Source organism: Struthio camelus, chromosome Z, assembly GCF_040807025.1.
Source record: "Struthio camelus isolate bStrCam1 chromosome Z, bStrCam1.hap1, whole genome shotgun sequence".
NCBI classification, from domain to species: domain Eukaryota; kingdom Metazoa; phylum Chordata; class Aves; order Struthioniformes; family Struthionidae; genus Struthio; species Struthio camelus.
The window spans coordinates 60,045,839-60,068,341 of NC_090982.1; the positions used below are offsets into that span (position 1 = coordinate 60,045,839).

The 22,503-nt window shown below is 38.1% G+C and overlaps 1 protein-coding gene across 3 annotated transcripts in view; it reads left to right on the forward strand.

Moving 5' to 3' along the window:
* Window positions 1-22,503, forward strand: part of LOC138064624 (methylcrotonoyl-CoA carboxylase beta chain, mitochondrial) — a 38,938-nt gene that overhangs the window by 2,405 nt on the left and 14,030 nt on the right. For all 3 annotated transcript variants that reach the window (XM_068928051.1, XM_068928052.1, XM_068928053.1), the window contains exons 2-10: window positions 2,311-2,377; window positions 4,212-4,296; window positions 4,558-4,659; window positions 5,262-5,389; window positions 9,358-9,470; window positions 14,220-14,333; window positions 19,544-19,608; window positions 20,469-20,568; window positions 21,558-21,653. In XM_068928051.1, coding sequence (XP_068784152.1) covers window positions 2,311-2,377; window positions 4,212-4,296; window positions 4,558-4,659; window positions 5,262-5,389; window positions 9,358-9,470; window positions 14,220-14,333; window positions 19,544-19,608; window positions 20,469-20,568; window positions 21,558-21,653 — 870 coding nt within the window. The remainder of the gene's footprint in view (window positions 1-2,310; window positions 2,378-4,211; window positions 4,297-4,557; window positions 4,660-5,261; window positions 5,390-9,357; window positions 9,471-14,219; window positions 14,334-19,543; window positions 19,609-20,468; window positions 20,569-21,557; window positions 21,654-22,503) is intronic.

The following is a 22,503-nucleotide window of genomic DNA, read 5'->3' on the forward strand; positions in this document are numbered from 1 at the left end:
TTGAATGTAGGAAATTGAAGTAACTCATTTGGGTACGATATTTTTTATAGATGGTCTAAAAAAGTCTTCCATGATTTTTCATGTACATAGTCTCAATGGAAGAGAGGGACAGGAGCAGCCAAAGTAGCTACGCTGAGCTGGTAATTTAGAATCTAATAAAAAAACAACCATTTGGTTGCAATTGCTATGCCCTTTCTCACTTCTTCTGCCAGTGTTTTAACTGCATTTTCCCCAATTTTAAGGTGTTTTTTTTTTTTTTAAGTCTTATTACTGCATGAAAAGGATGAGTATATTTAGAGAAAACAGACTGGTTGAACAAGGAGAAAGAGTGAAAATTATATACAATACTGGGAAATAAATTAGCTAGACAAACTGAAAGCGTACGGAAGTCTTTTTTTTAATCACACATAAAATAACTTTGGGTGTGTAAACAATTTCAGTTGTTTAAAAATACAGAATTACAATGGCTGTTTTACAGTTCTTCATCGAAAAAAAGCTAACTTGTAAACAGACTCTGATGGACAAAATGCAGATTTTTGTTTCCTCAGTGGTGAATGTGCTTGTGTGGCTGGAGTCACTGCCTGAAGTCTCTCCAAGTAGCAGCAGAGTCAAGTTTGCAGATGTTGCTTGTTTTGTATTTGCTTTTTGGAATGCTGTGGGCAGAGGGGACAGTGCCAGTAGGCAACGGAAGTGTGGTTTCACAGGTTAGGAGAAAGAAAAACAGTTTTGGGGGTAGGTGCTGGAGCTGTGTTGAAGGTGGGACGGGGGGAGAAGGATTCAAATACCAGAAGGAATAAGGCTACAAGAAAAAATAATGTGGCAGATGCACTAATACAGCCTTAAAAGTGAGGGAAGAGATGTAGAGTTCTGGTGATTTCCCTTATTCTCAGTAGGTGGGAGGCTTAGGTGGCACCGCACATAAGGGAGATTTCATTAACAGATTGTGTCTTTGAACACATTAGGTGTTTGCTGGCCAACAGGTGGTAGGAAGTGCGCGAAAGTGCCGCCGGAGAGCAGTATTCCCGGCTGCCTTTGTTAGAATAGGCGAGCTTGTTCCCGAGAGCTGGTAACAGCAGCAGAGTTGAGCTTAGCGTTGCGCTATGTATCCTTGATCTTGCTGGAAGGACCTCTGAGTGATGGCCTTGTGTATCAGCTGTGTGTAGAAGCTGAGGACATTGTTAAGGAATGCATTTTCACCTTTCGGCAGGATATTTTTCATCTATTTGTAGCAACTACAAAGGGAGAGAAATTTATTCTTTCTGAAGTTGCAATATGCAGCTAAAATAGTTTGAATGTGAAGCACCTGTGTATGTGTTTTTCTTTTCCTCATCCTTTCCGTCTTGTTGCCCGTCTGTGACTGAGACAGAACTGAAAAAATTTAACTGCGGCACTCATTACTTCTAGGGAAAACTCTAACTTTGATCGTTCAAGTCTGAATACGAAGAGCTGCTAGATCGATTTTTCTAACATAAAAGCAGTCTTTGGTATCTCCTAAATGAGAAGTGATTAGACAAGGCAGTATGAATTTTTATACAGCAGCTAATACATTCCTTTACTGCAGTTACACTTTTTAAAGAGGTCACATAGTTATTAACATCTCTGAAAAGCCAAATTAAGCTTGGTAATATATTTTAATTTCTAGAAAGTAGTAAAAACTGCTGTAATGAGCACCTAGTATTGCATAAATCTGAGAGCAATGTTGAGCTCAGTAACGGATCACTCGTATGCAAAGCTGTAAGTGTTTTTGTTTTTGTGAGAGAGATACCGGCAAGAAGACCGCGCTTTTCTTTCTTCTTGAAAAGCTCTGTTTTATCTTTACGTTCCAAATAAGCGGTGAGAATATGAATATTGTTTGCAAACTTCTATTCGGTATAGCTCATTCATACAAGAGACATAGAAGCATTTAATTTGAATCCCCCTTTTTTTTTTTTTTTTTACAACATTGGATTAAAAAAGAAAGCAAACCTTATTGTAACCAAAAATTAACAAATCCTGAAAAGTAGCACTTTGACTCTGTAATGACTAAATTTAATCAATCAAAAATGAGATAAGAACAAGTCTTCTGCAGTCCTAATGCACTTAGAGTATTTATGAAGCTTGTTTATAAGCATGTTTGAGATGCTTGAGAAAAGACCATACACAGGTAGAAATGTTATTACTTTAAAGAACATACAGAACTGGGATTTAATAAGGTAAATTGAAATTTTGAAGAGAAAGAAATAATATACACTGTTTTAAGTGTTTTTTTTTTTTATTAAAACAGCATAATGTTATTGGATTAAAATTGAAACTTTTTTCCCCCCTGCTTAGGAAAACTATGAGCGAATGAAAGCACTAGTAACTGAACTCCAAGAGCAAGCAGAAAAAATAAAATTAGGTGAGTATGATGGTCCAGTTTTTAGAACATTTCTGTAAACTAGTCCCAAAATAGTACTTCTTTTCTTTTTTCTTATAGCTGTCTAAACAGTTCATTCAGTTACAACATAAGCTGGATTATAGTAGACAAACAAAATTTTTTGCTAATCCGTTTGAATCTAGATCTGATATCTTTCATCAGCTGAAAATCTTAAAGGGTATATGTTCAAGTTAATTTGGTTCAAAATGTAGTTTTTCTGATAACTCAGGTTTAACAAAAAACTAAGAAATATGTCCATAATATTGCTATTTATTGGATCTAAATCCAATCTACCATGGCACAACAGGTCCCTGCCCCTCCCCCCCAAAAATTTGCAGTCTGTAATAAATGACAACAGATGCATTACTGATGACAAGCACAAGAAACAGCTGAGATACTGCTAGTCTTCATGATTAGCAGTAATCACAGCATATCAGCAGTCACAGTCAAGTTTTTGTAGATGTTGTTGTAGAAGAGAAATTGGAGAGGAGGTTTCACATTAAACACCTCCAAGTCTATTTCACTGGTAGGGAGGCTGCTGCTCACAGTGGCCAGAATGGGGGCTGGTCTAGGGCAGAGTGAACTTCTCAGTCTTGAAAGAAAAACGTGTAATCGAATGGTTATAGGGCCTGGAGGGCAAGGAATTTGATTAGTGTGTGAAGAAGGGGGATGCAGAGAGATGACAAAAATTACAGGACAGAAAATGATTCTTGCAGGAGCACTCCAAGTGTAAATGATGAGGGCAAGACAGTATATGCCAAGGTCAGAGAAAATGATGTAGTAATCATGATGTGTGATGTTGAGAACTTGGATCAGAGTGATAGTTCTGTGGGTGGATATGAGAGGCTGTGTCTTAAGAAACTTGTACAGACAGAATTTGCAAGATTTAGACTGAGGCTGGTTATACAGACCTAATGAACAGGCTGAATCAAAAATAAACTGCCAACTTTCTGGCCTGTCTTAACACATGCAAAATGGTGGTGATGAACACAGTGATCAAGGAAGGGGGTAAGAGTTGGGCTTGAAAGGAAAGCTTAAAAGCTGTTTTAGAAATGCTTAGCTTACAAGGAAATCTAGAAGTCCCAGGAGAAATGTTAGCAAAGTAGCACCTTCTTTATTTTGGACAATGGAGACGATTTGAAAGTGAAAAGGTGGTTCAGTGATCTGTCTATGTATAGAGACACTGTTTGTGTAAGCTGTTGTCATTAAGAGGCCAAGAGGTGTCAACAAATCTTAAGTATTGAATAACACAAAACTCTAGAGAGCAAAAGATAGGATATAGGATTGCCTTGAATAAAGGGTTGAACTGAAGCAAAGATAAATATAACCTTGATATTAAATGCTGTATATCCTAACTGTGATGCTTACAGCTTTAGAGTAATTTAAGGAAGTGAATCCTGATCATGCTGGATCTTTCAGGTTTGGATTCAACATAGCTCTTTTGAACCAATTTTGAGGAAAGCGTGCTTTGTAGTTCTCATTATTGTGCTTTCCCCCATGTATGTTCTTGTTTTCAGCTGCTCTGTTCGCTGACAAAAAGTGGGGGATAGTTTCAGACAACTGTATTTATTAGAATCGTTACTTCAAGATTAGCTATAATGAATGAGGGGAAAAAATAGAGTAGATTCTGAAAAATGAGCTTTTACGTCAATATCTTAAATCTGTTTGAAGTGAAAACCGTTATTTATTAAATGTAGTATTAAGGTCCATACTTCAGTAACTGGGAAGTCATCAGTGTTTCCCTTCTAAGTTTTAATATACATGATTTATTTATCTATGTTCACAGTAAATCTAATGAATTACTCTTGTATCACAGGGGGTGGAGAAAAAGCCCGTAAGCTTCACACATCAAGAGGAAAGCTGTTACCCAGAGAGAGAATTGACAGGCTTATTGATCCAGGGTGGGTACTTTCTTTTTAAATAACACTTCAGATTCTCTTTTGCATGTAAGTAATGTAACAGTCTTGTTTTCTCTTTAGTTTCCATAAACACTGGCAAGTAACACCAGCTGAAGTTTTACAGATGTGTTGTTTGAAATGCTCATCTCTCTCTTTTTTTTTTTTTTTTTTAATGGTTTGTTTTTGAGATGTGAGATTCAGTAGCAGGCAAATACAAGGCTGAGTCCTTATTAAAATCCTGTCAAGATATTTCTCGTTATTCAGGTCTCCATTCTTGGAGTTCTCCCAGTTTGCAGGTTACCAGTTGTATGGTAAGGAAGAGGTACCAGCAGGAGGCATTATCACAGGGATTGGACGAATATCTGGGTGAGAGATACCAGTGATCTACATTTTTGATGATAGGAAAAGGAAGAAGGTATAATTCTATCTAGTTTCCAGTATTAAGCTGTTAGTCTTTTTAGTATTTCGCTTCTGAGACCTAAAAAAAGAATGAAGTTGCTATCTTAATTTAGTTTTAGCTAAGAAGAAGTGATAGTTCTGTTTTCTTTTCTTTTTTGTTAATTAATGTGTCCCATATTTAAGCAGAGCATCTCTATTAACATACATAGAGGTTCTGTGGTCTGATGAAGGAAGGAGATTGGTGCATCGGTAAAATAATTTTCAGAAGATAAGGTGATATACTAGACTAAGAATTAGGTTTGCTTGCTGAAAGTTCCACCAAGACTAATGTCAAAATTAGATACGGTGTTATACAGCATTACTTTAGGGAATTAAGGGACTGTGAAACAGGACGTCATAGTGCTCAGGCTGCTGTAATAACTTGTTTTTGAGGGAATGCAGGTGAGGAGGGCTTTTTCTTTCAGCATCTCAAAGGCTTCAAGGGTCCTAGGTTTGTTGAATTTTTTAAGCAACAATCATGTTTGTTTATTAGAATATATTTCTCTGTCATAAACTTGTTTTATTTTTAGGGTGGAATGCTTGATTGTTGCTAATGATGCAACTGTCAAAGGTGGTACCTATTATCCCATCACTGTTAAGAAACATTTACGTGCTCAAGAAATTGCAATGCAAAATCACCTCCCGTGTCTATATTTGGGTAAGTCCCATCGCAGAAACAGCAAATGTCTCATGCTAAGGGCAGCTCGGAATCTCTAGATAAAAGACTGCTTCTTATATGGGTGCTATTCAGACTGATGGATCCGCAGCTTTTACAGCCAAGTATGTATTTCATACGCGCACGTATTCAAATGCATTTTCATCAATGCTGCGTTACCTCTACAGATTAGTGGCAAATTTTACTGGAGGGCGCCCCTGGCTTCTCAGCAGTTCTTTTTCTGCACTGCTGTAAGCTGTCTGGGTTCTCAAAATAGGGATGTGGCTATGCTGCTGTATCACTTCATCCTTATTCCTTTCCCTTCCTCCTGCCGTGCATACACAATCCCTCCTATAGTCTCATCCAACCTTAATTCAAGGTATGATTTAAAAAAAAAAATTTTGTTTTTGATGGAGCATGTGGTTGTATGAAAGATCATACCAAAGGAATAAAAAAGGTCTCAAAGCCGAAAATCAACATTTTTTCACAATTTGAAGTGGATTTTCCTGAAGCAGCAACTTCAGTATTATTTTGTGTTTTGAGTCTTTGGAATCCATTTGAGTTTGTTGGTGTTTAGCCAAATCTTAGTACAAGTTTGTATGTGATACTTTTAATAAAGAAGAAGATAGAGTGCCAAATGGCCTTACTATGTTACAGGTAGTATTTTTTTTAGCCCAGTTTCTCAGGAAAGCAAGGGCTATCAGATCATGCTGCCTATATTTCAGTTTCAGCTCCCAGTCTAATAACTTTTGAACCCATTAACCAGTTGCAGCTGCATTTGAGATGTAGAGATGTCAGAGGCCATATATTCCTATGGGTTTTGTGTAAGTCAGCATCTAAGTAGAGGAGAAAGACCCTGTTACTATCTCCCCTAGAAAGAAAGGCAAGGAGGATTCAGCCCTCATCTGTCTGCTTGACTTGCTCAGCAGCTGAGAGGCATCAATCAGTTTGCTGGTCAGGACATTTGTACTAGCTCAACAATCGGCATAAATGGAGGTCCAAGGCGGCAGCAGCAGCATGTACAATCTCTTGCCCAGCTGGGAGGCCGAACATGCAAAGCATACCGAGAGAAGGATTAAGAGAAATATCAACTTGAAAGTTTTGATTGGGGCGATATGGAGACAGTGTGCGTGGGGGCTTTGTGGATGTGTCCTGACTGCAATGGAAAGCATCTTGGACACAAAGAGAGGGCTAGAGTTACTGTTTGTGGGTGTTAGTCATAAAAAACATAAGAAATTTAGCTTAGCTGTTTCCAAAATAATTGTGTATTTTAGTCTGAGTTATCAGCAAATTTTACCTGTTCAGACATCTCTTTTTTTTTTTAGTATATTATCACTGAGCAATTCTATGTGATTCTGACATTTTAAGATCTTATAGAATGAGGAACTATGGGACCTAGTTTGCCTCTGAAACAAAAGTTTAATTTTTTTATTCTACCTTTGAGATGAGTAGTCCTTGTGTACGTACTGCCTGTCACTCAAATCTGCTAAATTACTTTACCTTTGCAATTTCTGTATCTGAGCTTGTTTTGATTCCTTTCAGTTGTGTAATCAAGAGGGAATGCTTTATAGTTAGCACTTTGCTGAGCACGTAATTGTAACACCGTTTGAGCTGCTTCTTCCTTCAGTGGTCCCTGCCTAGGTGTTAGTTCTCTGATGTCAAAGCTTGATGCCATCTGTCAATGACAGCCAGTCAGTGGTGTGGGCGTTTTTTGTTTTCAGGGATTACCCATTTCACACCATGGACAGTGGTGACTAGGTATTATTTCAAGGCATCTTTAAAAAACAAAAAAAAAGAAAAAAGAAAAAGTTCTCCATGATTTCCTTCTGAAGGAACTGTCTGAGCCTGTCCTTGGGTCTTTTGCGATCTTGCATCATGAAGTGACAGCCTTCCTTAACAGTGAAGCTGTTATCAAATCTTCTGAGGCCTTCTGGTGCTCACCTGCACTCCCTTTTTTCTATAGATGTGAAATTTGACTGGAAATGCCATGTTTCAGCCAGAAATCCCTGTTAGGCATCCATTTCCTTTGTCAGGTGGCACTGCAATGCTAGGCTGCAGTGTAAGACAAGGCAGATGAAAAATCCCAGCAATCTCAAAGTTGTGAGTGAGAGCTTGTACTCTTAAGTCTCTTCAGAGCTGCATGTAGTAAATTACCAAATTCTTCTTCTTTTTTTTTTTTTTTGTGCAAATGTATGCTCCTGGATAGTAACTTCACTTATTTCTCTCCTTCCTCTGTACTCCCGAGAAGAACTTGTGGCCTTTCTCAGAAGGGCTGCTTGCATCCAGGACTCTGCCTATTTCTGATTTCTAACTTCTGCCATTCCATTTTATTAGAGTACCTGGTGAACAGTACCAGCAGCCATGCCATCAACCACCAAAGGAGTGTAAGGTCCCATTTTCTCAGCCATTAAATGATAGTCTTCCAGAACTCATATACTGAGAAACACATCCATCAAAAACTTGTCTTCCAACAAGTTTCCCCCCCCCCCCCTTTTTTTTTGGTGATGGCTGTCCTGATTTGTGTCACCTTGCTAGAACAAGAAGGGGAAAATCTACCTTGGTTTTCGGCTGTTGAGCTTGGGTATGTAAGAGTCTGTATTCTGGCTCAAACCAAATGTCCCTCTAGCCTAAGGTCCTGTTTTTTGTCAGCAACTGAATGTGGTTCTCTGGATGTTGCCCTAGTGCTTTTTTGGATGGTTCTGCAATCAGGTGGACTGATCTTGCCTTATTCTTTTTCTTAAGGTTCTTAGCCTCTTGGTCAAAGTAGGACAGTAAGTGTTAATGCTCTCAATTGTTTTGGCTTAATTGTGGCTATAATGGTATTGGTAATGCCTTCCTGTGTCAGTGACTGTCAGCCTGGCAGTCTCCACTACTCCTTGCAGACCCTAACACTTGATGCTTGAATCACCTTGAATTTATTACGATCCCTGTCACTTTATGGATGTGAGATGACTCTTGTTCATTCTCTGTGAAGAAACTCTTATCAGTAGCTGGGAAGATTTTGAGATGCACTTCCATGGCGTGAACAGTGTTCTTGATCTGGTGTTCCCACAGATCTGTTTCTGCCCTTCAAATTCATTTGCAGTTATCCTGGACTACCTGCTAGAACTAAAAGAGACTGGCATCCTCCTTACTTTAATCAGTTCATCTAGTTGCCAAAGTTGACACTGTGTTTAGGAGAGCGGTTCTCCAAGGTGGTGAGAAAGTATCCAAACCCTACTTCATGGTAAAGCTGAATGGCTTACTGGCTATAGTCATACAGCGTGAGAATGTACATATGGACTGTTATTTGTAGGTAGAAATTATTCATTGGGAACCAGAGTTCTCAGAGATGCGTGGTCTTTCTGTACATTCCCCTCCTGGTTTTGTGTTCTTGTTTGGAATCTTTTGACATGATATATTTTCATGATTTTGGGAGTGGAGAGGTAGCTGAAATTGGAGACCTAGAAGTCTAGGGCACAGCATGAGGTGAGGAAACGTATAAATGAAGCTTCTTTGAAGACTGTAAAGGTAAAAGGTCTTCCGTACGTCTGTATAATCAGAGTGTGAAAGTACGTATGCTACACATCTCGAAGACAGTTAATGGTAATTAGTGTCTCTCTATTTCGGAACTTGAGACGGGATCGCAATGGAAAAATTAAGTTAAAACTATGCATTGAAAGTGCTCTTAATTCAAATGTGTTTTGCAGCCTAAGATGAGTTTAGAAGTTTGCATAGGGAAGTACAACTGTATCTCTCAATGCATCTGCATTTATTTTCCATTAAGATGTTGGGGATGGATATTCGTTGCTTATATGGGGTTATTAATTTTATTTTTTCAAGCAGAATATCTTAATGTAACTAGATTCACGGCAATACACTTAGTGATAGCAAATGCTAGACACTTTAAATAACGTGCAAATGTTTTACTAAAAACTTAAATCTCTGAACAGTGTTATATACATATGTTAATATATTTGTATTCGATTTAGTTGATTCTGGAGGAGCCAATTTACCTCGGCAAGCAGAAGTATTTCCAGATCGAGATCATTTCGGTCGTATTTTTTATAATCAAGCAGTCATGTCCTCACAAGGAATTCCACAGGTAATTTGCTTTTATTTAAGAATGGAATGTACTAACTAGTTTTTGTGCCTGCTGCTTTTGTCTGGTTTCAAGTCTTGAACCTGTGCTTTACATTTTTGACAGCATGGAGTTGTGTTGACCTAGTGGCCCAGTCTGGGGATTGGATGCACTGTAAACACAATGAATGTCCACAAAATGTCATGATAATTTTGAAAAAGGTGTCTTCCTTCTTGGCCTTAGTGTTAAGGGTATGACCTTCCTGCTCCTATCTTGAAGTGGGAGAAAAGAGGAATAGACAGCATGATGTGTAGGGCCATGTGATGAAGCATTAGGAAATCTCTTGGAGCAGCTGATTATTCTGCATCAGTGCTGTAAAGGTGAGGACCCCTTTGATGATGGCTAGTAAATGAGACATACTTTTTGCTGAAAGGGGTGTGTGTGTGTGTGTATATATATATTTATATACCCATTTTATACACTAATGTACTGTTTGCTAAAACTACCCTGACAACGAGGTCATTTTCTAATGTATTAATGATGCATAGAATTGCTGTTAGTCACAGGTCCTGGATTTAGAAGTGTTTCTGTGTCATGGATATTTCGGGAGTCTGTTGGGGACAATTTTTTGATGCAGGTGCTAGGCTGGCCAGCAAGGGAGGTGTTCTGCTGGCTCTGCTACTAATGAGGAGTGTAGAACTAGTTGGGGATGTGATTGCTCGTAGCAGCCTTGGCTGCGGTGAAAATGGATGACGGAGCATAAGATCCTGGAGGGGATGAGGAAGGCAAGCACCAGAACGAAGACCCTGGACTTCAGCGGAGCAGTCTTTGGCTTGTTAAGGGAATTGTTAGGTGGATCTTGTGAGAGGCTGCCAGGGAGGGTGGAGGAGCCCAGGATCTTCACGGATAACCTCCTCCAAGCGCAGGAACGGCCTGATGTGCAGGAAATTGAGCAGACCACCAGAAGCTAGCTGCTTTCTAGCCAGTCAGCTCCTGGCCTCTCTGTATGATTACGTAGCTCTCTCATAGGGGGAGCTCTCTCTTGCTCCCCTTTGCAGGCTGAAGAGTTCTAGCTTACTTAACTGTTCCGCATGCAGAAGGTGTTCCATACGTTGTCTAAACCTTTTCCCAGTCTAACTATGTCTTTTTTGAGATGAAGGAGCTAGAATTTCCTGCAGTATTCGATATATGAGCCAATCATAGATTTATATAATAGCATAATGTTCTTCACCATTCTCTTTTCTGACTCTTTGCCAATAGTTCCTAACACTTATTTTGCTTTTTTTTTTTTTTTTTTTTTTTTTTTTTGGACTACTACTGAGCAATGAGCTAGTGTTCTCGCTGAATTGTTTATCTCAATTCCAAGAGCCTGCTCCTGGGTGAAGTTGTCAGCTTGGTGCTCCTTACTTTACATGGGCATGAAGGAAGTTGTCAGGATATTTCACCTGACCAGAAACATTGTTTTCAAATATTAGGCTTAGAAGTAGCTAATGGAACCTTGAGTGGAGTAAAGGTTTAGCTAACTTGTTTCTTCTGAATAACCTTATGGAAATATTTCACCACCAGGTTATTTTGGCATATTTGACTGTTGAACTCCTCCTGAATGTAAGGTAGAAATCAGATTTTGTTTTTTTCATTCTTAACTATACCTGTAGTTTAGAGAGACAGCTTGGCTAGAGCCATTTTCATTTGGATTCTCTGTGACAAGCTAGGCTTGGTTGAATCCCCTAGCCCGAAGGGAAAAAGTGGAAGCGAATACCCCCTTGCAGCGTGGAGGAGATGCACTAGTCAAGGGTACAGTATTCCATCCGATGCTTACTTAGCAGACATTGGCTTTGTTACGGTTTCTGAGGCAACTGCATTTGTGATATCCCTTTGGCACCTTTTGGTGGCATCTCTGTTAGACTTCAGGTCTGTAGCCATTTTTCCTCTTCTGAAGAATCCTGAAATCCACTGTCTCCGGACAAATCTAAGGCTGAAGACTCCCACCATGCACTCTATCTCTTTAATCTGGCATAGTATAGCTTCTGCAGTTCTTTTCTTTTCAGCAACAATGGTGGAGCAATTGTGGTGATTAGCTAGGTATTTTGATGCAAAGTACTGTTCAGCTGGAACAAAAATATGCAGGAGAAACATACTTATGAACTGTAAGCAGCTTATATGCTTGGCTAATTTACAATCTGCTCTTCCCCTGGAGTCACTGACAAGTCTAGGTTGTATTTCAGATTTATATGTATAAATGTAATTGGTCCCAGCATTTTTGTGGAGCAGCAAGTGAGTGTATTGTTGAAGCAGCTAGTCACATGGCTGTTGTGCTGAATGAACTTCAGGAGAAGTTTTAATGAACCTTGTTTTTACTGAAGACTCTAATCGCTACCTGGTACAGCAATGGTGATTTTAAATGTTGTGTCAGAGAAGAAAACGTAAACCCAATTTGCAGGACTGAAATAACTGAGTTAACGCAGGACCTTGTTAGAAAGTCGGTCCTAAAGTTATGTTGGTATTTTCCTGAATATTTTGAAAAAATATGCATTTATTTGTAAAGTTCTTCGTAAAGTTGAACTTCTTTTTATTTTGACTACCACATGGTATCACAGTAGAATAGCGCTGCAATTCTGTACAACCAAAAAGCAAAACGAAGGTAGGTAGGATTTACCTTTTAACAAAACATAGTTATATTTCTCTTTGGTTATGGCACTGACAAAAATTTAGTTTTCTTTGTTTGACTCTTGACATTTAATTTTTATAATGTATTTATGTAGAAGAGGGGAAAAAAAGTTTTGCTGAAGGGCTTACTTGATTTTAAAAAAGTGTTGTGAGTGTCTGTCTATTTATTTTATTTGAGGAATGTTTCATTCATTTCATTTCAAAAGGTGCTATAAGCATTTGTAAATGTGCTGATCGTTTTATCACCATGCGTTGTGGTGAATAGAATCGTCTTCCCTATCTGAGAAGATGTCGAGTTAGGAAATTATGCTCCCTCTAATTTTCATTCAGGTTAATTCTTCTGACAGGTGAGTTTGGATGTTGTTAGTTTTATATCTGCTGGTTGTGCAGCCTACCTGAATCAGCTTCAGTTTCATCAGCTCACCAGCCCTTTTGAATTCTGACCTTAAATTTTTTTTTTTTTTTCCAGTTACCTGTGCTGCTTTTAATTTCCCCCATCTGCTTTTGCCTGTGACTGATTTATTATACTCCTACTGCAGTTTTAAATTGCACTGATGCCTGCATGGCTGTGAATCAGAAAGCCATGATTAGCTTCCCGTTAACCACTTTTCAAGCTCTCTCACACTCATGTGTTGCATAGATACAATGGGTAATTGAGCGCTATGTGTAAAATACTGTTTCTGTGTATTCAGAAGTGTTGATTTTTATTGCTCTTTTAATTGTCTATGCAGTAATTCACTCAAAGAGTGAAGTTATTAAGTAGCACATTAGTATGAATGTTTGAGGTCATGCTTTTTGACCTCAGCATTTTGATATGTAATGTATATATTGGAAAAAGGTAACATCTAAATTAAAGTTTAAATACAAACGCATTTTTCAACATAAATCGGTAATTAAAGTTACCTCCTTTTTAGAGGCTTACATTGTGCTTTTACCTACCTGGTGATATCTATTAAATGCTCAAAAGACATATTATAGATTAATCTGTAAGAAGTGTGTGATTCTGAGTATACTTCAAGATACTGCAGACTGCTTACTAAAAAAAAACTATGTTTGATCTGATGATATCAGGTTAACAAATCTCATCTATTCCCGCTTCAGATACAGGTAATGTCGTTTGGACTTTATTCTGTGCCGCTCTTTGGTATTTCTGTGTGCTATTTTCTTTTAACAGCAAATTTTTATCATTTAAGACAGAAGGCTACTTGTTGTCACTTAAAAAAAAAATCTCCAAATAAAATTTTCACAAAATAACATTATTTTGGGTTTTAGACTTTTTTTTTTTTGTGGTTGTAAAAGAAAGCAAATTAGACAATTATTTTCTTATTGTCTGCCTCTTCCATGTGAATATTACATCTCAGCTGCTTTACAAGCTGCTTTGAAAGGATCATTGTTTCCTTGGAACAGCCCTCCTGAAGGAGAAGTTAAGAGAGGATTTCACTTGTATGATCATATGCTGCTCTGTCTGGGATCAAGTCAGTCCTGTATAAGTGTCACCAAAGAATTACTAGTTAAAATGTTCACTGGCTAGATGTTCATCTCACAGTTAGACATACGAGTCAAGCAGGTGTTATTCATGCTAAAGCCTATAGAGAGAGCAGCTAATGCGGTGATTATTAATTGGTCTGTTGAAGAACTGAAGTTACATTGTCCCTCAATTTGAGGAATTGCCTTCAAAGACTGTTGATGCTGATGAAATTGCACTAGTTAACATCGTCTGAGACAGCCTTTTCTTTGCAGAAATAGGTTGAGAAGGTCTAAAAGCATAAATACTCAGAGCAACCTCTAGGTTTCAACCTCCTACAGTTTAGTAGTAATGCAGTTTTCCAAGAAGAATATGTAGACCTCTAAATATTTTACATATATAGCTCATGGTACATCATATGTGAACCCTCTTTGTGCAGGGTGGTCTGAAGACCATAGGTTGAAGATGGATGCAAAGTAGAGAGATTCTGTGGTGTGGGTTTTTTGTTATTTGTTTGTTTTTTCCCCAGTGCTACTCCAGAAAGTGTATTGAAATCACTATGATAGGTAACAGTTGGTCTGTGCATTTCAATTTTAAAAAGTTGGGCAGCTTATTAACTTGTGTTACTGTTTTCCTTATAGATAGCAGTAGTGATGGGATCCTGTACGGCAGGAGGAGCATACGTACCTGCAATGGCAGATGAAAGTATTATTGTTGGCAAACAGGGAACAATATTCTTGGGAGGGCCACCGTTGGTAAGCCTACAAAGATTTTTAGTAACATAGCCAAAAAACCCCTTTGCATTAGTAGCAATTGTATAACTTAAATCTTCAGACTTCTTTGTGAGTTCTTTTCAAATGTTCTGTGGGTTATTTTGCCTTTTTAAAATGTATCTGAACGTTGATGTCCTAAATGAATGTTTTTCTATCTGTTATAAAGGTACCTGTATAAATTAGACTTTGTTAAATTTTTTTAATAATACTGATACAGATTAATACTTTTAGAATGATGAGTACATTCTAAATGGTAAAAATGCCTGCTATATTCAACTATTTTATATGGTCTCTCATGGTATGACTTAAAATAGAAAATAATTACAGGTGTGTATACCGTATCTCAGAGTCTAGATCAGAGAACTTAAGCAGCATGGCTAACCTATATTTTAAGTCAGTTTACAGCCAAGGAAGACATGCTAATGATGGAGTGTGTCGTGTTTTCCTTACTTTCTTAGGAAAATGCTTAGAAGGCAAATTGACCGGAAGAATTTCCATGAGTTAAAACTCGCTTTGTAGTGGAATACATGGTGGAGTTTGTGACTGTGCAAAATATTGCAGCAAGAGATGGCTTTAAAATTATAGTGGTTTGGCTCTGTCAGGAAAGGGAATGTTTCTGAGTGGGTTTTATTTTTTTAGAAAAATAGAGCTATACTACTTTGTGGTCCAGCCTAGACACAGCTTAATACCAAAACAAACAATAATCTTTGCTGACAAAGCGAAGATTACTTAAAGATTACTTATAAATTGTACTTAACGTGAGCTTTACCAGAAAAAAAGACATTCCAGTAGTAAACGTTACATCAGTGCTAGAGATGACAGGTAAGAGGGCAGTGAGTGGAACTTTTCTAGTCTAGATGAAGGTTGGCTGGATAAACTTGCTGCTGCTTTGAAAGAGTGAAATATATTGTATCACTGAACAAACTGGTCTGAGGCAGCACTTTGGCTCTGTTTTGGTTACAGTGTTTGGGAACAATGCGGGTGCTTCCTTTGCCAAAGCCAAGTGAAATTAAATGTCTGAAAGTACTTGCAGCTTTCATATGCATAAATGGAGAAATTACTTCATAACAGTATTGTTGATGAGGCTGTTGCTCTTGCTCAGTTTCCATAGCGCGAGAGGAGGGGGAGCCTGCTGGAGGAATTTACTTCTTTCCACCACTTAAGTTACTGAGGAAATGTTGTAGGTCATTGCTCCATGAACTATGGGAAAACAGGCACTGACAGAGTTTTTGACTGATTTTTAAGGCATGATTATGTTAATTTGCTTAAAAGCCTGAAGAGCTTATCCCATGATGTCGTTCTGTGTTTACCTGTATAACGCTGTTCTCATTTCTACAGTTAATTTTTGCAGTTAATTCTTTTACTTCCCTTTAATTTTGTTCTTCTGTATTGTCTTGATGCTGAAAGTGGATTCAGCTTTTTATACACTTTTTGGCAAAGTTCTGTGCATAGGTGAGTTTTAATTATTGTGCAGTTCTTAAAAAAAAAAGTGTATTATTCAAACATATTCTTCTGTGGCTGATAAATCATAATTACACTTCCAGAACTTCTTAAATAAATTCAGAATGTGGTTTCCTTGACGTAAGGAAAACAAGTGGTGGTGGGGTAACCACAAGTACAAGCTCACTTCATTGTCTACCTCAGTTGAATAATGCATTTAGCTTGAGGTATTTTGTTTCATGCAGCCTTCCAAGCTAGCAAAAAGAACAAAGTAATCAGCAAAAGCAGATCAATAGCAACTGCTCATTGACGAAACTATGCCATTTAATGCTAATTGATTTACTGCTCATTTCCTGTTAGAATTTCTCTGGCACTAATTGTTTCCAATGTCTTACCTGAGTCTCTGTTTCTGTTTAGATTGTATTAGTTTTGTTCAGCTCATTGTTTGAAGGTAAACAAATCCTCCTTCAAAATTAAGTATTTTTCTGTAGATCTATCACTGTAATTTAGAAGAATCTTAGAAATGTCTTTGTGAAAAGTGACATAAATATGAACAAAAATATTAGTTAAGAATAGTAGCATTAGTTGAGTCAGTAACATTAGGTGACTCATATATCTTTTTAGTGAGGCAAGAAGATTAGTAGGATGAAAGAAATAGACTTTTACATTTGACTGCTAAAGGTTTGGTTATCTCGTTGTGAATACGTGCCATAGATGCAGACATACCTGAGTTGTCTCAGTGCAAAGCCCTTGTAGGTCCAGCACAGTTCGTTAGCTTAGACCCAGTTGCTACTGGGTCTATAAAGTGGCAGTACTGCCTCCAGGCCTTGCTCAAGTTAGAGTAATTTGTTGCAGAAGCTCAGCTAGTAAATCTGAAAATCTGAGGAAGCTCATCTCTTCCGATAGTGTGTTTCCACTGGTGAGAGAGTGCTGATGTGGTGCACCTTGAGTGATTCTGCTTGGAGCTAAGACAGCACTATAAAGGTACATCAAGACCCAGGCGGACTCCTGTGAGACTCCTTGGGTGGGCCTGCACTGACCTGTTCAGTAATGTGTTCTGGGAGAGCTTACTCGAAGCCGGTTTCTCTCAAGCTCCAGCATGGAGCAAGTACAAATTAGGACTGGTAGAACGCAGTGCTACCTAGCAAGTTGGCTAGGAAGCTGGAAAGAAGGAATCGTGCTCGCTCGTTCTAAGAGGAGAATAATCTAACATTGCGAGGGAATTGAAGTTTTACGTGTCTATCACTTGAGATGTAGAAGTTGTGCAGGAGACTCTTGCCAGGATAGACAGCTGAAAAAAGGTGTCCTGAATTAAGTCTCGGAGAGAATTTGGCTAGGCAAGTCAATGACGGCAAGGATACTGCAGCGTCAGAAATGAAGAAAGCTTTTTGCTGCTTCCAGAAGAAGATTCCTGAATCTTACAACTATCCTCCAATTTCATCTGTTCCTTAGCAACCTGCCGATGTAATGATCTTTATCTTTGTGTGTATAGATCAAACTTTAATATGTCTCTACCTGTCAGCGTTCTGTTTAGTAGAGCTTCTCGTATTTTCACTCAAAATATTTTGCTTGCCTTTCTCTAAGCATCAAAATTAGTTTGAACTCCCATAGAAACATCCATTCCCTGTTGTAGCAGATATTGTAGCATTATTGTGTATGCTCTGTTCCCCAAAACATCCTTGCTGAAGAAAATTGGTCTGGGTTTTACTGTTCAGCTGCCTAAAACCAACCAAACAAAGGAAACAAACAAAAAAACCTGATGCTAGATAGAATCAGTCTTGAGATGTGTGCATACTAAAGAAGTGTAATGCACATACATTCCAGAGTCTAAAGTGCAAGTTTCCTCATTGCTCCTTTTAGAAAGACTTTATGAGCAGATAGATTTCACCATGGTAGAAATACTAGGAGGAGAAGTGTTGCCGCAGTAGTAGTAACGTCGCAAGGACGTTCCTCTGCGCGCTCTCAAACTGAGGAATAGACATCCCCACCCTTGGCAATGCTGCTTGGGAGCTCAGGATGCCCTGTTGACCTGTAGGCCTCTCAGCCGTACCATCCTCTCTTAACTTATACCATTGCTCTACAAACTGATGAAGTATGTATGGACTAGATAAATAGACAGCTAGGTGGACTGAAAACTGGCTGAACTGTTGTGCTCAAAGGGGAACTGTTGTGATCAGCAGCATGAAGAGCAGCTGGAGGCCAGTCACTGGTGGTGTCTGGGGGTTGATGCTGGGGCCATTTCTGTTTAACATCTTCATTAATGACCTGGATGATGGGACAGAGCGCGTCCTCAGCAAGTTTGCAGACAATGCAAACGTGGGAGGAGTGGCTGATACACCAGATAGCCGTGCTGCCATTCAGAGGAACCTCAACAGGCTGGGGGTATGAGTAGACAGGCATCTCATGAAGTTCAGCAAAGGGAAATGCAAATCCCTGCGTATGGGGAGGAATAGCCCCAGTCACCAGTACAGGTTGGGGGTTGTCTGACTGGAGAGCAGCTTTGCAGAAAAGGACCTGGACGTCCTGGTGGGCAACAAGCTGAACGTGAGCCAGCAATGTGCCCTTGCGGTAAAGAAGGCCAGCTGCCTCCTGGGTTGCATTAGGAAGAGTGACACCAGCAGGCTGAGGGAGCTGATCTTTCCCCTGTACTCAGCACTGGTGAGGTCGTGTCTGCAGTGCTCTGTCTGGTGCTGGGCTCCCCAGTACAACAGAGATGTGGGTCTGTTGGAGTGAGTACAGTGAAGGGCCACAAAGATGACTGAGGGACTGGAGTGTCTGACATACGGAGAGATGCTGAGAGAGTGCAGCTGTTCCGCTTGGTGAAGAGAAAGCTCAGGAGGGATCTGATCAGTGCATGTAAATACCTGGGGTGGGTGAAGAAGATGGAGCTGCACTCTTCTCAGTGGTACGCCATGGCAGGACAAGAGGCAGTGGTTCAAAAAATGCTTCAAAAATGTTTGCCATGCAGTAAATGATACTGCTTTATTTTAAGAAGAAATCCAGTCACTTAAATTATCCTGTCAGATTTAAGATTTGACAGCTCTAAGATTTGCATCATGCATTCCAGTTATTTTTGTGGAGACATCCTACTTGATCCAAATAGTTGTATGTCATGAGTGCACTCTTTTTAGAAAATGCTTCTTATTAAATTATTGTGGGTGTAATGGAAGACTTAGGAAATTGAGACTGATACAGATTGTTTTATGGTGAAGAAGTTAAAATTTGTAAAAGAAGAGTTTATGTGGAGAAAGCAGAGCAGACTTACAAGAATGCTAAGTTTATATTGTTTTTTTTTTTTCATTTGAAACAATGCAGCGGCGTATCATGCATGAATTGCCTTGTTAATTTTGTTGAAATAAAAAAAAGAGGAGTATATATTTTTATGACAGTAGTCAGTTAACCCATTTAAAACACCTTTTTGTGAAAATGCATTTTTGTAAATATCAAGGTTGGATGGATATGTACACACACATAACACATACATACAAACATAGCAGTGAATGGAAAATATTTCTGAATAAAAGCGACCTGAAAATAGTAGATAGTAAAGATATAAAGACAATGATTTAAGCATTTTTGGAACGATTATGTGTTTCCACACTATGAACGCTATGAGGGAGAGTAACTGAAGAAGTCTTATTAAAGAACAAACGTTTTGCAAATAACTTTTCTATTACTATTGCTAAGCCTGTAGAAGTAGTAATGCAAGACAAGTGCCAAATCTAATCCTTGTCTGTCTTTTTTGGTTGTAGGTGAAAGCAGCAACAGGTGAAGAGGTATCAGCAGAGGATCTTGGAGGGGCTGATCTTCACTGCAGGTTCAAAAAAATTTTTTTCCGCAGAGTTGTTTTTTTTCCCCCCCGTTTAGATTTTAGTTGGGCTTAAAAGAAAGATTTTCTATATCAAAATCTGGTACTGGTGAATCGCTTTGTCATTAGTGTGGTGTAGTTAGTGTGTTATCTGAATTAGGATTTTTTCTTTTCATTCCTTTAAAATACTTAAGCGTCTACCTAATGTAATACAGTATCATGTACAATACAGAGGACTTTTCTATACTATTTAATGCTGATTGTTATTAGAATAATAAATTTCGAGAAAGATGATATATTTTTGCAGATTGTGTCTTTCTTACTGTCAAATGGAACTTAACCGCAAGCAAAATCAAAAGTGCCTATGATTTTTCTAAGAGAATATTTCTTATCTATGTGAAGATCCCTACATGCTTTTTACAAATTAAAACAATATTAAACAAATTTAGGAATTACTGTAGAAAAAATGTTTAGTGTGTTCTTTAATTTACTGAAGTGACTAAAGAATTATTTTTCAGGGCAGTTCATGATATTGTTGTAAACATATGTTTTTCTTTATAATTTCAAATGAAATTTAATTTCTGTTTGAACAATGCTTGGCATCTTTTAAATTGTCGTTTTGATTTTTGACTTCCTAGAGTTGCTATTTTGCCTTATTTCTGCTAACTTGAGTGACCTGTTTAAAAGAAAAGTTCAGATGTGTGGTTGTTGTTAAAGTAATTTCATAACTTAACATGGAGAGCTGTGTTTCAGCATTCTTTTTTTAAATAGATAGGCTTAAAAGTCTTTAAAAACTTTCATTTTCGTTTTTGTATAATTTTTTTATATTGTTTTTAAATCTTGATGTTCATGTTATTATTTGTGTACAGAAAATCTGGTGTAACAGATCATTATGCTTTGGATGACAGTCATGCACTTCATCTAGCTAGGAAAGCTGTAAGAAGTTTAAATCGACAAAAGAAAGTAGATGTAAGTTTATAGAATGTTTTCCTGAACACAATGTATTTTTAAATTAGAAATGCTCTTTTTTTTTCCTGATTTATACAACGTATATTTTGTCTCTGACTTTAGACACTTGAGAAACGGAAGTTATGGTTCCTCTTCTTAAAGTTGTGGTTAAAACTTTAAGTTCTGCAATTATATTCCTACTGTAGTTATTCCTAAGAAATTGACTGGGACTACATGCAAGAGTAAAGCAAGCAGGATAATCAGAACCACACTTTAGAACCACAGAACCACACTTGAGGATGAACCAAATCTTGCAAGGTCTTTAATTTAATTTTAAGCCCAACTAGTCATTCCTGTTGACTTAACATTAGTTATGTGCTGAAGCATCTTTTTGAATATGAATTTTCTACAATTATTAACAAAAGATGGAGAACGGTGGGGATACGGCTAAGCCATGTCATTGTCATAGCTCAGGTTCATAAAGTATTGTGTTGATTTAAAAGTTTATATTAGAAAACAAGATGAATAGTATATAGCGGAGGAATTGTCTTAACTTATTCTGGGGAGAGATATGAAAGGCTGAATTGAGGAATAAAGCTCAGTAGCCGAAGGAAGGCACGATGTTGCGTTTAATGGCATGGCAAAAGTCTTGATTGACTCTTCAGTTCGCTGCCTGTCTAATAGGGATAGGGTGAAAACAGGCAAGTGGGATACATGCTTAATTTTTGATGACAGGGAAGAAGTTGTCAATATGGAGTGTAGGTGGAGGCATAGGCAGGAGTAGAATGAAGCTGAGGAACAGTATGTTACAGGTGTTACTGTCCTTTGATTTAAACTTGATCTTTGTGCAAAATGAGAACAGGCCAGAAAGAAATATTGATGTGGTTGCTGAAGAGAAGCAGTTAATTAACTAAATAATATCTGGCAAATTAATTAGTATCTTTGGTTTATTTAATCCTAAGGTAGACTAACAATTCCTTTGTGTAAATTGTTTTGTTAAATTGCTACAGGTGACTATAGAACCATCAGAAGAGCCTTTATTTCCTGCTGATGAAATATATGGAATAGTTGGCGACCAGCTAAAAAGAAACTTTGATGTCAAAGAGGTTTGAATATAAATACGACACGCGCATGCACATACACGTGTGCGCTCAGTTTTCTTGCAGGGAATCACTGTTTATGTCATCATTGTTTGTATGCAGGAGTCTGATTCTGGGAATGTAATGAATATGTACATGTAAAATCTTCTAATATGTTTTGGATAGTACTGTCTAATAGAGCCATTACAATGGCAATGCGATGTTAAAAATGTGAGGTAATGCTTTCTGGTTGTACTTTTAAGAAGGATGAGCAAAGGCTAGATTTTGATAGTATTCCAGAAAAGCTGCCAGGAAACAGTGAGCTTTTGCATTGGCTAAACATTCTGTAGACTCGCAGTTATTTGATGTGAAGTGATACCGTAGTTTTCTTTTTCTACTAATTCTGTGAAGTGGAATATCAAATGTTTAAAGATTTGTGCAGGTATGAACCTACGAAACAATTCAGTGCTCTCCCAACCCCATAAGGAGACTATTGTTCTCTGCTACAGATTTAGTAGTAATTACGTGCCTCAATACCTTCAGAGACCATATCCTCCCCAATCCTCCACGCAGATCGTATCCAAAGCCTTTTTCCACTACCAGCTACGTAGTTATTTTAGAAAGAGTCTTAGTGTACCGCATTCCCGAGATACTTTATCAGAAGTTACTAGGATTCCCTTTGCCTTAAGGGGGAAAAATATGAACGCTTTCACTGAATCTCGCTTATGTTACAACCTGGAAAGTTTTAATAGCTTGGATTTATGTTCTTTTAAATTTGAAATATCACCTGGCAAATATCTTACTAGTTACAGATGTGTATTTATTTAAAATGCTTCTTTGCATCTCTGAGAAACTTCAGAACAGATCTTCATCTTTT